This window comes from Andrena cerasifolii, chromosome 3 (assembly GCF_050908995.1).
Source record: "Andrena cerasifolii isolate SP2316 chromosome 3, iyAndCera1_principal, whole genome shotgun sequence".
NCBI classification, from domain to species: domain Eukaryota; kingdom Metazoa; phylum Arthropoda; class Insecta; order Hymenoptera; family Andrenidae; genus Andrena; species Andrena cerasifolii.
The window spans coordinates 10,797,933-10,810,445 of record NC_135120.1 but is presented as its reverse complement, the minus strand read 5'-3'; the positions used below and the strand labels follow the sequence as shown (position 1 = coordinate 10,810,445).

At 40.3% G+C, this 12,513-nt stretch overlaps 1 protein-coding gene across 7 annotated transcripts in view; it reads left to right on the top strand.

Moving 5' to 3' along the window:
- Positions 1-12,513, top strand: part of 5-ht7 (5-hydroxytryptamine receptor 7) — a 226,831-nt gene that overhangs the window by 208,935 nt on the left and 5,383 nt on the right. For 6 of the 7 annotated variants that reach the window (XM_076808785.1, XM_076808789.1, XM_076808784.1 and 3 more), the window contains one exon: positions 8,551-8,595. The exons of the other annotated variant lie outside the window; for it this stretch is intronic. In XM_076808785.1, coding sequence (XP_076664900.1) covers positions 8,551-8,595 — 45 coding nt within the window. The remainder of the gene's footprint in view (positions 1-8,550; positions 8,596-12,513) is intronic. 7 annotated transcript variants of the gene reach the window in all.

Genomic DNA, 12,513 nt, shown 5'->3' with positions numbered 1-12,513 from the left:
TTCACCGTCAGGTGAATTACACCTAAAGAATTAAAAGAAAACTTCAGAAAGAATTATGAAACCTTAGGGGTAATCCAAGAAGGAACTTAATTCTTGCGTCTTTTGTTCTCTAGGGAAAGAATTCTCCAAAAATAATGACAAGCCAATTCAAATTTGTAGAATGCCCTCCTCGTTAAAAGCAAGATAAATTTAATTTCTTAAATTAACTTTCCTAACCCAGACCTCTAAAGGTAGCACAATATTAGCCCTTTCCACTCCAAACTCGTTTCCTAACATTGGACTTCATTTTTATAACACTCAAAAACAGAACGAACTTAAAATAATTGGACGTTCATATACAACAGACTTACATACGAGGCACCTAGAACCAAACTGATGCAAGTGACATTTCTCTGACATGAGGAAATCGAGTTAGGAATTCAAATGTGTTGAAAAAATTCCACGTAAAGTCTCTATGAAAATTAAGTTACATTTAATGCTTGACATGTATTGTAAGTGACATTATATTTTACGCTTTAACTAACCATTGCTGTTTTTAATTAACAAAATTTCAAAAATGTCACTTGCATCCCTACGGTTCTAAGTGCCACATATATATCTACAGTGCAATGGCAGAAAATAATTCTAGAATAACATGACGTCTGGAGAACACACCTCCCGAGTACAAACAACGAATACAAAATTCTCCATCACATTTTCTGTTTTAACTCAAGGTTACATGTCGCCTTCATATTTCATCAAACCATATAAAAAATAATAAAACTCATAATTCCCAGGTTTAATTGAACCCCCGACCTGAAACTTGCTCTGCCAGATTATTCCTCTTCCAAAGTTCTGTGTCGAATAAACGCAGCATTAAACGAAACTACCTATCTCAGTGAATAAATTGAAATGCAATGTTAACTTAGTGTTGATAGCAAAAAACGTTTGTAACAACGTTAACCTACTATGGGTTAACTTAATATATTCCTTGTACCCTCGTCTCGACTTACTTTTTCTGTTTGGATAAGCGCTGGTTAAGGGTTGACCACGCGAGAGCTCTGCAATCTCACCCCTCACCCCCCCCCCATTCTCCTCGTCCCGTATTCGTTTTCATCCGATTATACTTTCGCGCGCACCGCGACCCCTTTCATTAAATCGGGATTACGCGGTGAACATTCTTGAAGCGCTGAACGAAATTGGATAGGAAATTAATGGCGTCGCCGCTCGACGCGAAATTGATGTAAATCGATGGTTTCGCGAGGACACGATACATCGGATCGGGCTCACCACGCGGAGCTCCTCCGTCTTCATTTGCAAACCGCCACGAAGACTTTTCACTTGGCCGCGTTTATGTACGACCGAAATAAATCTGCCCGCGACCGTTCCCCTTTCGCCCCCGCGCCCCGGCAAACGAGCCCGTCTCCTCGCGGTGTAAAATAGAAAATATCGCCGAACGCGAATTGTAAACCGAAGTGATGTGTCACTGGAGACTGGACAGACCGAAGGTAACCGTGCTTTAAAACGCGTTTAATCCCTCGATGCATTAGCCGCTGGATGAATTTTTACGGCACTTTCTTTCGGTCCGATAGCGAGAGATACGTGATACTAATTTGTTAATTCAATTTAATTGTTTTTCTTTTGCTTCCACCTTTTATCACACATAACCTTATTAGTTCACCTACATTTTAAGCAAAAATTTAAAGCAATTTAAATTATGAATCAGATTTTAGGATGATATATAAACCCCTTCCTATATTTATGAAGTACAAGTGCAGGATTTATTCGCAAAACTACGGCATTTATTTATAAACATATAAAATATATATTATTTATAATATACGCATAAATACAACTATACTACTTATTATGTATCCTTACAATTTCCAAATTACTTATTTCACATAATGATTGCATGGGATTTACAAATATATTTTAAACATTCGTCACGACCTACGAGTTGTTTATTAACGCTAACGAAATAGGGATCAAAATTGGCCCACCCCCGCGGGCGAACAGCTAAACGGTAACGCTCTGTGAGAAACCCGGCGTGAAACGTCATAGGCCGATTATAATCGAGGAATATAGCATGCTTCGTTATGAATTAATACCAGGCTAAATCGATCTGAGGAAACGTCGATTGTCTAACAACAAGTGCAACTGAAACACAAGATTGAGTAGGTACGCCGCAGAAGAGAAGCGGATCTACGGAAATATTCTGGGAAGTTCTAGATTTTATAAGCATTATCTGTTGGGTGGAAATCTAAGGGCGACACAATGTACTCATTGTCGATGAAAAAGATGTTAGGGGACCGCGAGACGTGGCACACCTTTTCGTCGGCGCTCCATGAAGCTAGGGAAAAAGCTGTGAACAAGTAGCAGCGGAAAAAAGGGACACGTAACCTCACGCGCGTACAAGGAAGCCGATGGAAGTTGCACGGGCGTGCAAGAAGGAAGAGCGAACCAAGCCTCGAGGCGCAGCGATCTCGTTTTTGTCCGGTGCTCCACGGAACGAGGAAAAAAGGTGTGAACCAGCCCCAGAAAAAGGACGATTCAAGTCCTCGACGCGTGTAAGGAAACCAGACGAAGATATAGACGCGTGTGAAGAAAACGTGCGAAGTTGCACGTGCCTGTCAAAAGGATGAAGGAGGTTGTATTCAGGATGGAAAAAAGGGAGCGCAGAGCTTCGTGACGGCGGTTTCTTTCTTCGTGGGTGCTGGGGAGAAAGGTGTGCGGCTGGCTCCGGAAATAAACGGAGGAAGATTTAGAATTTAGGCTTTAGACAGTTGTAAAAAGGGCAGACGAAGTTATAGGCACGTGTAAGGAAAACGAAGAAATTTATGGATAGATGAAGTTATGTTGTGTTATGTTTAACCACTTAAGGAAATGTACAAGGGAGCCCCCTAGGAATGCATGTATGTTTTGAGAAAAACAATATTTTTGGACTGCACGTAATCTATTGCACACAAACTTTATTCAGCAAAATATTTATGACAAAATGAAATACTGGACAAATATCTCTTCAACACTACGGGTCATCGTTATCTGAATCTTTTTCAACCTCACGAGAACAAGCTTACAGAAAGCTACATAAGATATGGTACAATTTATTTAAAAGGTGCCTCCTTTATATTCATTTAAGTAAACTGTCACTTAGGCCTACCAGGCCCCACGTGTGCACTGCAGGGTTAAGGGGCCCTAATGTTAAACAGCTATCAATTATTGATAATTATTGTAAAACTAATAACCTTTGATTTTAAGTATTCAGTTTAAGGTACGATAAGAATGATATATATTAATAATTACTGAGTAGTTGATAAGTTAATTTAGTACAACTGTAAGACTATCTTGTAGCGTATAGTCTGTCATGTGTTAAGAAGTAATATACACACTGAAACGATAGGCTTAATGTTTTTTTATCTAAAAAAACAAGGATTGTCAGCTGTAGCCCCTGGCGCTGTGAACACATTTTTTCCTGGTATTAGAAGGTATAAATAAATAGCTCCAGTAGCTGCAGAAAAGAGAACGAGGGAACTTGTACATACATCCTTGCAGGAAAAACGAAGGTCGTTTTACGTAGTGAAACAAAAAGGGGGATCGAGGATTGAGGCGCAGCGGTCTTCTTCATCGTCGGTACTTGGTACACTCAGGGCTCAAAAGTGTGAACTAGGTCTAGAAACCAGGGGGATGGAATCGTAGATAAGTTAGGGGAATCTGTGAAGTCGTAGAAAAAAGGTGGCCGAAATATCTTCACGCAGAAGGAACGAAGAAAGCAGAAAGGATATTTCTGATCTATGCACCGAAGATTAAAAAATATGAACTACTTAGTTCGAGTGAAAAGGGCAACGCAATCTTAAAAGGGTGAATTGTCCAAGTGCCGAGTGCGGATTTTATTTCCCTTCAGACATATTATTAGACACCGACATCTAATTATTATAAGTCATCAAGTGTGCAATAACACCACTGTGCAAAGAGAAAGAAGAAAGAAACTAAGTAGACTGAAATAGATTGAAGAGTGTTTCGATGGGTATCTCCTTCTTTGGAAATATTCACTTCAGTGTCTAATTGAGAGTCAGCTTAAATGACGTCCGATTTGGTCCGTGGAATAAATGGTCTGTGGGATGAACGCTGCCTGTGGGGCTCCCAGCAGCACGTAATGTCTGCATTCACGCGGTGATGCGCATTGGTAAACAAGGATACGTGCACAGGAACGTAATTAAACGGGCTCATAATTCTGAGCTGCTCCCGCGGGAGATGTATGTACACATGTAAACATTATGACAAGCGAACTGAGAAGGCAGAACTCGAATACATATGTGCGTCGATAACGCATCTTGCGGTAAGAGTGGACGCTATCTCGACTTGCTACGTGCCTACATGCTCGCAAGTCGTTAAGAGGTATTTAATTGAGCGTCCGAGGATCTTTTAACGAAGGCCGTTGATTTAATTAGAATCCCCTGACGAGGTTTTAAAAAGCGGAGAGACCAGCCTTCGTCAAGGCACGATATAACGTGAAGTAGTATTAATTCAGGCGCGAAAATTGTAGAAGATAATACTGCCTGGTAAAATACGATGTAATAGTAACAGTTCAAGTGTTCGTAATCAGCGGCTCTTCTTCCGCCATTTTTCGTATCACTTCTAGGGAAGTTTCAACATCCCCGAGTGAAGTTCAAATTTAGGTCCACTTAATTCCAGATTCACGTCGAATTAATTCGAAAAAAGTAGTCGCAGTTTTTAGCAAGCTTTGCAGAAGTTTCTTCTCTGCCTCGCAAGTTTGCTGGGTCCCTTTTGCATTTCGCTGGGCTTCCAGATACTTGAAAAACAAATGGGGATGAGGCGTGCAGTGCTTTCGAAGCGGTGGAAATATTTCTTTGACTTCCAAGAGATGGAACAAAATCATTATTTATTATAGTAGAATAAGAAAGAAGGAAACGAACTTGAGATACGACTACAGTTTGTTTTTGGCACTGGTGTGAAGTGTTCAAGAAAAAGTAAGAAATTTTTTATAAAAATTAGGCGTTTAAAAGGAGTAGCTATATATCCTCAAAGTTATTAAATTTGTGTAAATGCAAAATGCATTTTTAAAAGGAGTTTAAGATCACAATGATTCTCTTTCGTTTGAATTTTGGAATAAATAGGAATACTGGTTTACTACTTTAGTATGGTTTGCAACAAATCTGAAGTTTTGCTCTTCATACTCGTTAATAGTTTCAATTGTTACAAAATCATGTCGCTCGTTAAAAAACAGACAGGTTTTTCTAACGTACAAACAAGTATTATCCAAGTCTCAGTATTTACCACCGCTAATCAATCAGGCTGCAAAATAAAGAACTATGCTCAAGAGAAAATCAGATTTAATGAATTAAGAAACACAAGTAGATCATCGAAAGAAATAAGTAACTACCTCTACATTTCAATCTATTTTCACCATCAAAATTGACATCTCAACCAAAAATCAGACCCTCCCAAAAGACCTGAGAACTTCAACGACCGCAAGTCGCGACAATTTTTCAGAGGTACATAAAAAATAATTATCTCCTAACAACTCATGTACCCATTCACCTTGCTACACCCTGTTACCCCAAAATTGAACAAAAATCTTGAAAAAAAGTACGTAAAGCATAATTTCCTTAGCATACAATTCCCAGTATCCACATACGTCCAGGAGGAACAATTTTGAATAGCCGATAGGGTAATGGGATCCGAGGCTTTAACCTTTTCTTTTAAATTCATCCCGTCGAACGGTAGTAATACATTTTAACCAGGAATTTTACGGTCAGCTCTTTCGAAATTCATCTGGACGTGACCGCTGACACCAGGGCCCAATGAATTTCCATCGAAATTCGAGCCACCGCGCGCCATCCATCACGATCCACGACGTCGACACGACGCGTTGTCTCACGAGGATTTCCAGCCGGAATCTTGCAGCGAACCTCACTGGTTCTTGTACTACACGCGACACACGCGGCCACGCTGCGTCCGCGAATTCAATTCCTTTTGAACTCCGCTTGCCTCTCAGGTATAAGATACGCCGGTGAAAGCGGCAGTGCCTTTGAATTATCCTGGAAGTCTGGGACTTCTGTTTTCATTCGAAACGGAAGTTTCGAAGTGGAACGTGTATCAGAACTCACGTGGAAGGATTTCGATGGTACCAGTGGGTGTAATCAAGTGGGAAGTATAATCCACCAGCGATTTATTATGAGCAGAGCTGGTATCTGTGGATAAGGGAATTTATGCAGGTCTGAAGGAATGAGAATTAATTGTGGTGCTTCTGTTGCGAAGTTGTTTATCGGGGTGTCACTGTGTAAGTGAAGTACTTGGGTGCCGTTGAAGAACAGGAACTTTATAGAAACAGTAGCTTTCAAATGAATATAGTCGCTCACAGGTTTCTCCGAATAAATAACAGGGAATAATAAATTGTGAAAATAGCTTAGGGTGGATGCACCATTTGTGGCTACTTTAAGGTACTGTACCAGTTTTGGCCACTTCTGAATAAATATAATATTTTTCCGTGTAAGCCATAAATGTAACCTTATATTTCTGGCGGTATACTGAACAAAATATTTATGATGTGAAATTCTCCACGTAATAATGATCTGCAAGCCATTTAAAAATGAGATAATTAAGCACATGGCCAAAAACAGTGCAATGGCCACAAACGGTACATCTACCCTATGTTCTTTTACCTGTATCAGGTAACAACTGTTGTTCGGAATCTGCAATTTTATACAGAATAAAATTATCTACAAACTGGGTCACTCTTTTATATATTTATAACTCTACGATTCAGAAGGCCTCCTGATATAGGTACCTGATACCGCACATAATTATAAAATTTTTCCGTAATTCCCAATTACAAACAAATATAATATTATACAGGCTGTCCCATTTTAATTTAGAATTAATTAGCCTCTTTAGAATGAAGGATATTTCCACAGATTATGATGACGAGCAGGCGCAAGGATAATGTTATTCTTTTATGTCTACGAACAGTTTTTTTACTCGAAACTGGTCAAGATGGAGTTGCACCCCTTCTGCTGCAAGGTCTTCAATTGCTAGATCGCCCAACAAAAATCAATCATCCAATGATCGTATCCATAAACGAATTCACTCCATCGATATATCCTATCGCACATTTCCTCAGCATGATCGTAGGATCTCGCTATTAAGATCGAATGTCGCTTGCAAACAACGCTTCGCCGCCATCGAACGAGACATCCTCGTCGAATTCTAGCCACATTGTGTGTTCGATGGAAATTCTTGCACGCCGGCACGATCATCGAGCCTCGCGCTGTAATCAATCGCCCCGGTCCTTTAGAAACCCGGTACCAACGATTTGCAACGCGGCCCGACCCGCAGCATCGTTTCCTCGGTGTTCCGCGTGCTCCGTCGGACGAGATCCGTTTCCTCCGGCGCATAAATTGCACGCGGCGCAATAACGAAGGGCCTGGTGGATCTCCGGTCTCGGTCTTTTTCCACTGCGGCGAGATAAAGGGAAAAGGGCGACAAGCGTGATCGATCGGCCGCCCGTGCTGTCCGACCGGGCAATTTTGGGGAAAGAGATACGTGCGCCCTGGACAATCGGCTCGCCCTAATTCCGCGCTGGGTCCCCAATTTAATTTACGCAAGCTTTCGGGATTACGTAGCGCGAGATTAGTGGCTTACGCATCGATCATCCGTGCCCTAGCGAAGCATGCCTCTGCTCCTTGATCGCGAGCGCGCAGGGTCGCGAAAGGTACATACGTAGTTGCTGCGATACCATTGGATTCGTGACAATTTTTCACCACTTTCCCTCTATTATTTTTCTCCTTTTCTTGTCTTGGTGGTTTTGTCGATTAGATTTTGGGCTGTCTTTGTGCTTGGTGATTCTCGTACTTGCGCGAGAGTTTATGCGAAAATGTCACGAATTTAGTCGCAGACTTGGGCAAATTGTGTTTGACGAATGTTGATGTTGGAGTTTGATAATTGATGTGTATTTGTCACTGAGAGGGGAAATTAGAATTTGAAGTAACGTTTCAGTGTTTCATTTGTGATGGAGAACACGATTTTGGATTTTTTAAGAATGAGGCCTTTTCATTGTCTTTTATTTTAATTACTCATGGAAACATAATGTTTGAAACTTAGTCGTCTTTAGTATTTTGAAATGTATTTTTTATGCAATTACCTGCAATACCAATATGCATACTAATTCGAATTTATACAAATAATTAAATAATTTCTTCTAAGAGACAGTGGTTTGTTTTGAATAATCCTTACTTTATCAATGATTGAATTACAACTTGAGAACAGTCTCACTTCATATCTGAAATATTTAAATAAAACTATCGATTCAGTATCTCAAAAACACTGCAGAATTCTTTCTGGAAACAAAAGAATACAGCAATATTTCTGAAACGTAGCAACATACTATTTAAAACGATACTTCAAATATAACGCTGCCTACATCAAAAGTGCCCAGGTTTGTTTATTCGCCACGTTACACCATCCTGCTATAAAAATCGCATCCCGTAGCACGACGTCTGAACCTTAACATGACTGAGTCTGAAAGTGTTCGTAAAACGTTTGTTGTAGATACGATCGAACCGTCGTGGCGATACGCAGGCAAATATGAGAGCGGTAAGGTATCCCTTAATATCAATCTACCAATCATTATTTTGCTAGTCGATGCTTAGACGGACACCACGGTCGCGGATCCTGGAAGGCTTGTCTGTTGGTGCAAAGGGACAATTGTAGCGTGTTACATTTTTGGTAAAAGATACAAAATCATTTAAAGGGTTAAATACCTTTGACAGGTCGAAAATAGGGTCATTTTTATGATTTTTTTTTCATACGAAGAAACGTCATATTTAAAAATCATAGATATACACCTTAGTGAGTATAAGCTGTATTCTCATCCAAAAGAGATTTGGTATCTTAAGAAATGGTGCCATTGGAAAGTTATTACTTGATAACTATTGCTTGATACAGTTGTACTCTTACAACAATCAGAAACTAACCAGAATAAATGTTGCTTTTATCGTAGCACCTAAATTACATTTATTTCGATTAAACGTGGACAGTCATCTGAAAAGACAATTTCGTGTGAAGAAGATATTCAAATGACGTCCCTTTGCACTTTGCTCCCTGAAAACGAAGTTGCAGCTGGTTTTATCCGTGGCATCCCTTTACTTAAAGTGACTAGCCTGCTTTCCATTAATGTTGCCTAATACTTGGCAGTGACTTTAAGAGGATTACGAAGCCGGCGATAAGCATAAGTTCCCGTGAAACAGCACGATAAAACGGTTGGTGACTTTATCGTTTCATTAGCGAAGCCACAACAATTAGCGCGCCGTTCACCAAACATTTAAGCTCTTCGTTGTTCATATTGCCCATTGTCTGTGTCGTTGGAAAACAAAATTATCCGCCTCGAAAGACCGCAAATATTCGCAGTAACACCTTTCCATATAAAAGCAAATACTAATTATTTATTGAGCAACTGCTGTTCAATTTTTACCACAACTTTTTGAATCGCTTTTCGAATCTACTTTATTGCCTATAATTAATTAATCGAAAGTTTAAGATGCTACTTGTGTTGCAACTTTTCAGGGAAACTTCACGGTCATTAATCAATCGATTCTATTCATCGACACGGTTTATAACGAACCCTAGGTATCAATACACTTCCGTAAGAACAGCTTCAATGTAATTAATTATAGGATTCGCTTATCAAGGATACGATATCTCGCTGCTTTTGAACGATTACGCTGATCTGATCAATCTTGCTGTTAATTTAGAAAACAATGAAGTTCAGTTTATTGTAGCTCGCGAAAAGATCGAAAAATATGAGACAGTGTATGTAATTCATCATCTCGTGTGAGTTCGTGGCCTAAACCAATCTGTCGTAACAATTAGATGGATAGTAATTGTGTTATTATGAACATCCAAACGTCATTAGTAATATTCCATCGCCTGAAATGTCCTTATAATACACTAAATTGTAGTTGTACAAGATTTGACTGGAGTCTAATAGCGTAAAACCCTCTAATGACGAAAAACATATTTCTACCAAAGTTTCGCATGTTTAGTCCTTTTCTATAAAAATGTATATTTGCATAAACATCCGCAGTCTACTCATAAACACGTGGCAAAAAACATTCTCGAAAACACTCCTCAACTCGATCAAACTGAGCCTTAGCTATCGAACTGAATAAACTCCAAAAATCTGCTCGAAACATACTTCCATCACTACCCTCGACCACCTCTGCCTCAACAAGACTCGCATATTCGATCCCTCACAAACTAAACTGATTCACTGTCTATAAGTTCCTCAATGCTCTCTACTTAAGCAAACAATTATCCCTTAACGTATCAATTCCCTCCCCTTCTCGCCTTCCAAAGTCGATCAGTTTGGTAGGCCCTAAACTCTCGTTTACCTCCGCAAATAAGAACCAAACAGACGCGCTCCATCCGCACGCCCCTAATCTTGAACCCATAACTTAGCCTCGCCGAAAAGAGCGAATCGTTGCGCGAGAAACTAGGTGGCCCAGATTTATACAGCCGCGGGATTATAATCTCCCGTAAAATTGGGGCGTAAAAAAAAGGGCCGGGAGGGTGATAAAAATAATCAGGAGAGCAGAAGGTAATTGTCGGGGAGAAGGGGGTGCGGGGGACAGGGGGGAAGGGCCGGAGTAACTAAGCTCGTAAACCTAGTGGATTTCTCCTGTCTTGCCATTTCCTGGGATCCATGTCTTAAACCACCGCGGGCATTTTCGCTCCTCCCAATTATCCCGAATGTCATCTGCATTCTTAAAGCCGTGGACCAATCCGCAGGGATGATTTGCATTTCGGCTGGCTCGCGCGCAGACGGTTCCCTCGACCATTGGCTCAGACCCTGTCAGCCCTGAGACGCGCACTTCCAGCGGTGTTTATGCTCCGACTGGTGCACACGGCGAACGGGATTACTCCGCAGGGTTCAGGGGAATGTATTATGTCGCTCATTTCACGGAGGTAAATCGGCTTACGTGACCGTGACCGTTTTTCAATCGATTGTGTACGCCGGGCGCGCGCAGAGGAAACGTGAACGCTGCATCCCGTTTAGTGCGCGGTACGCCGCGCCAGACGGCGACGTAAATCGAGGGACACAGGAATCTTATACCGTCAAGGACCCAGTTCCTGATCACTTAAGAGTAACTACCGCGGGTTTTTAAGCGTCTAAAGCGAAGACTTAACGAATTTAACAGATTTTTTGTTATTTCAGTAAATCTATGGTCTATCTTTAATTTGGTATTAAAAAAAGTGCACACATAATAATAATTATTCTATAATTTAACTTTGAACGTGAAAAATGCAAAGGGAGCAGTTTCTGATCACCTTCACACGTTTTACTAAGAGCTATCAAATTTTGCGTATAAATTTCAAAATACTTCAAAATTATTTAGTAATTTGTTAGAATAAATTTGGATCACAATGAGCTTATTATTTGCTTTATTTTCCTAAACTGATCAGGATTGGGTTCTGATCAGGAACTGGGTCCTTGACGGTAAGTGTATTAGGAATTTGCGCGAAATTTTAGGCATCTACGATAGTTTGTGGCAAATTTCTTCTGCGGGGAATAAAATTGAAGTTACCTTGAACGTTTCGAATGGGATTGTTAGAATTCTTTCGTATTATATTTTAGAGGATGTCAATAATAATTTGTTGTAAAGGATAAGGAAAGTATCGCGAAGGTGTTCTATTGGGAAACCTGGAAATCGCTTTTTAAGTGTATTCTGCAAGATTGCTCGTTGTATTCGTAATCTTAAGCTGATTTCACTTCACTTACCCATTCAGACGATTAGTGTCAGGCTAATTCCCTGAGTAAAGGCTAATATCGGGTACGATGTTCACGTATGTAAAATCCCGCTTATCCAGATAATTCCATTAATATTCAGTGATTATTCCCACCGTTCGCTGCTATCGTAAAGTTCCGCAGGGCTGGATGTGGAATTCAATGGTATTTAAAAGAACCTATCTTTCTTTCACTTAAAGAGCGATTGTTGATTTTTCAATAAAAAGCAGAATAATAATAGTATTATTTTATCTTTCATGAAAAATCAGTTTGCTCGGTTGAAATCATTCTATTTAGGAATTATAATCTCTAGGGAGTAGCAATCACTCGCGATTGGGTTTGGAATTTAAAAACGCTCAGGAAGACACGTTAAAGTAGAGGAGGTACGATAATAATAAACTGAACGAACGACAAATTTGTAAATTAACCAGGGATTTCCCCTCGCTAATTGTCAGCCAGACGGTAAAGTGACCTTGCAATCAACCTCGTCAGAGTTTCAATGGACTAATCTGTTTATCCTCGGCAAAGCGACATGGAGCACTACCTGTTCGTGCGGATCGCGATTCAGCCAGTTAGGTTTCCAGGTCATCGAACTGACCTCAAACCAGCCGAAAAGTCGGGCTGTTCTAGTCGTTCTTCATCGAGGCACGTAAAACTCTGTGAAAGGTTGATCAAAGTTTAGGTGACTCGTCGAAATGCTTGCCATTGATTGTTTACTATCTAATAAC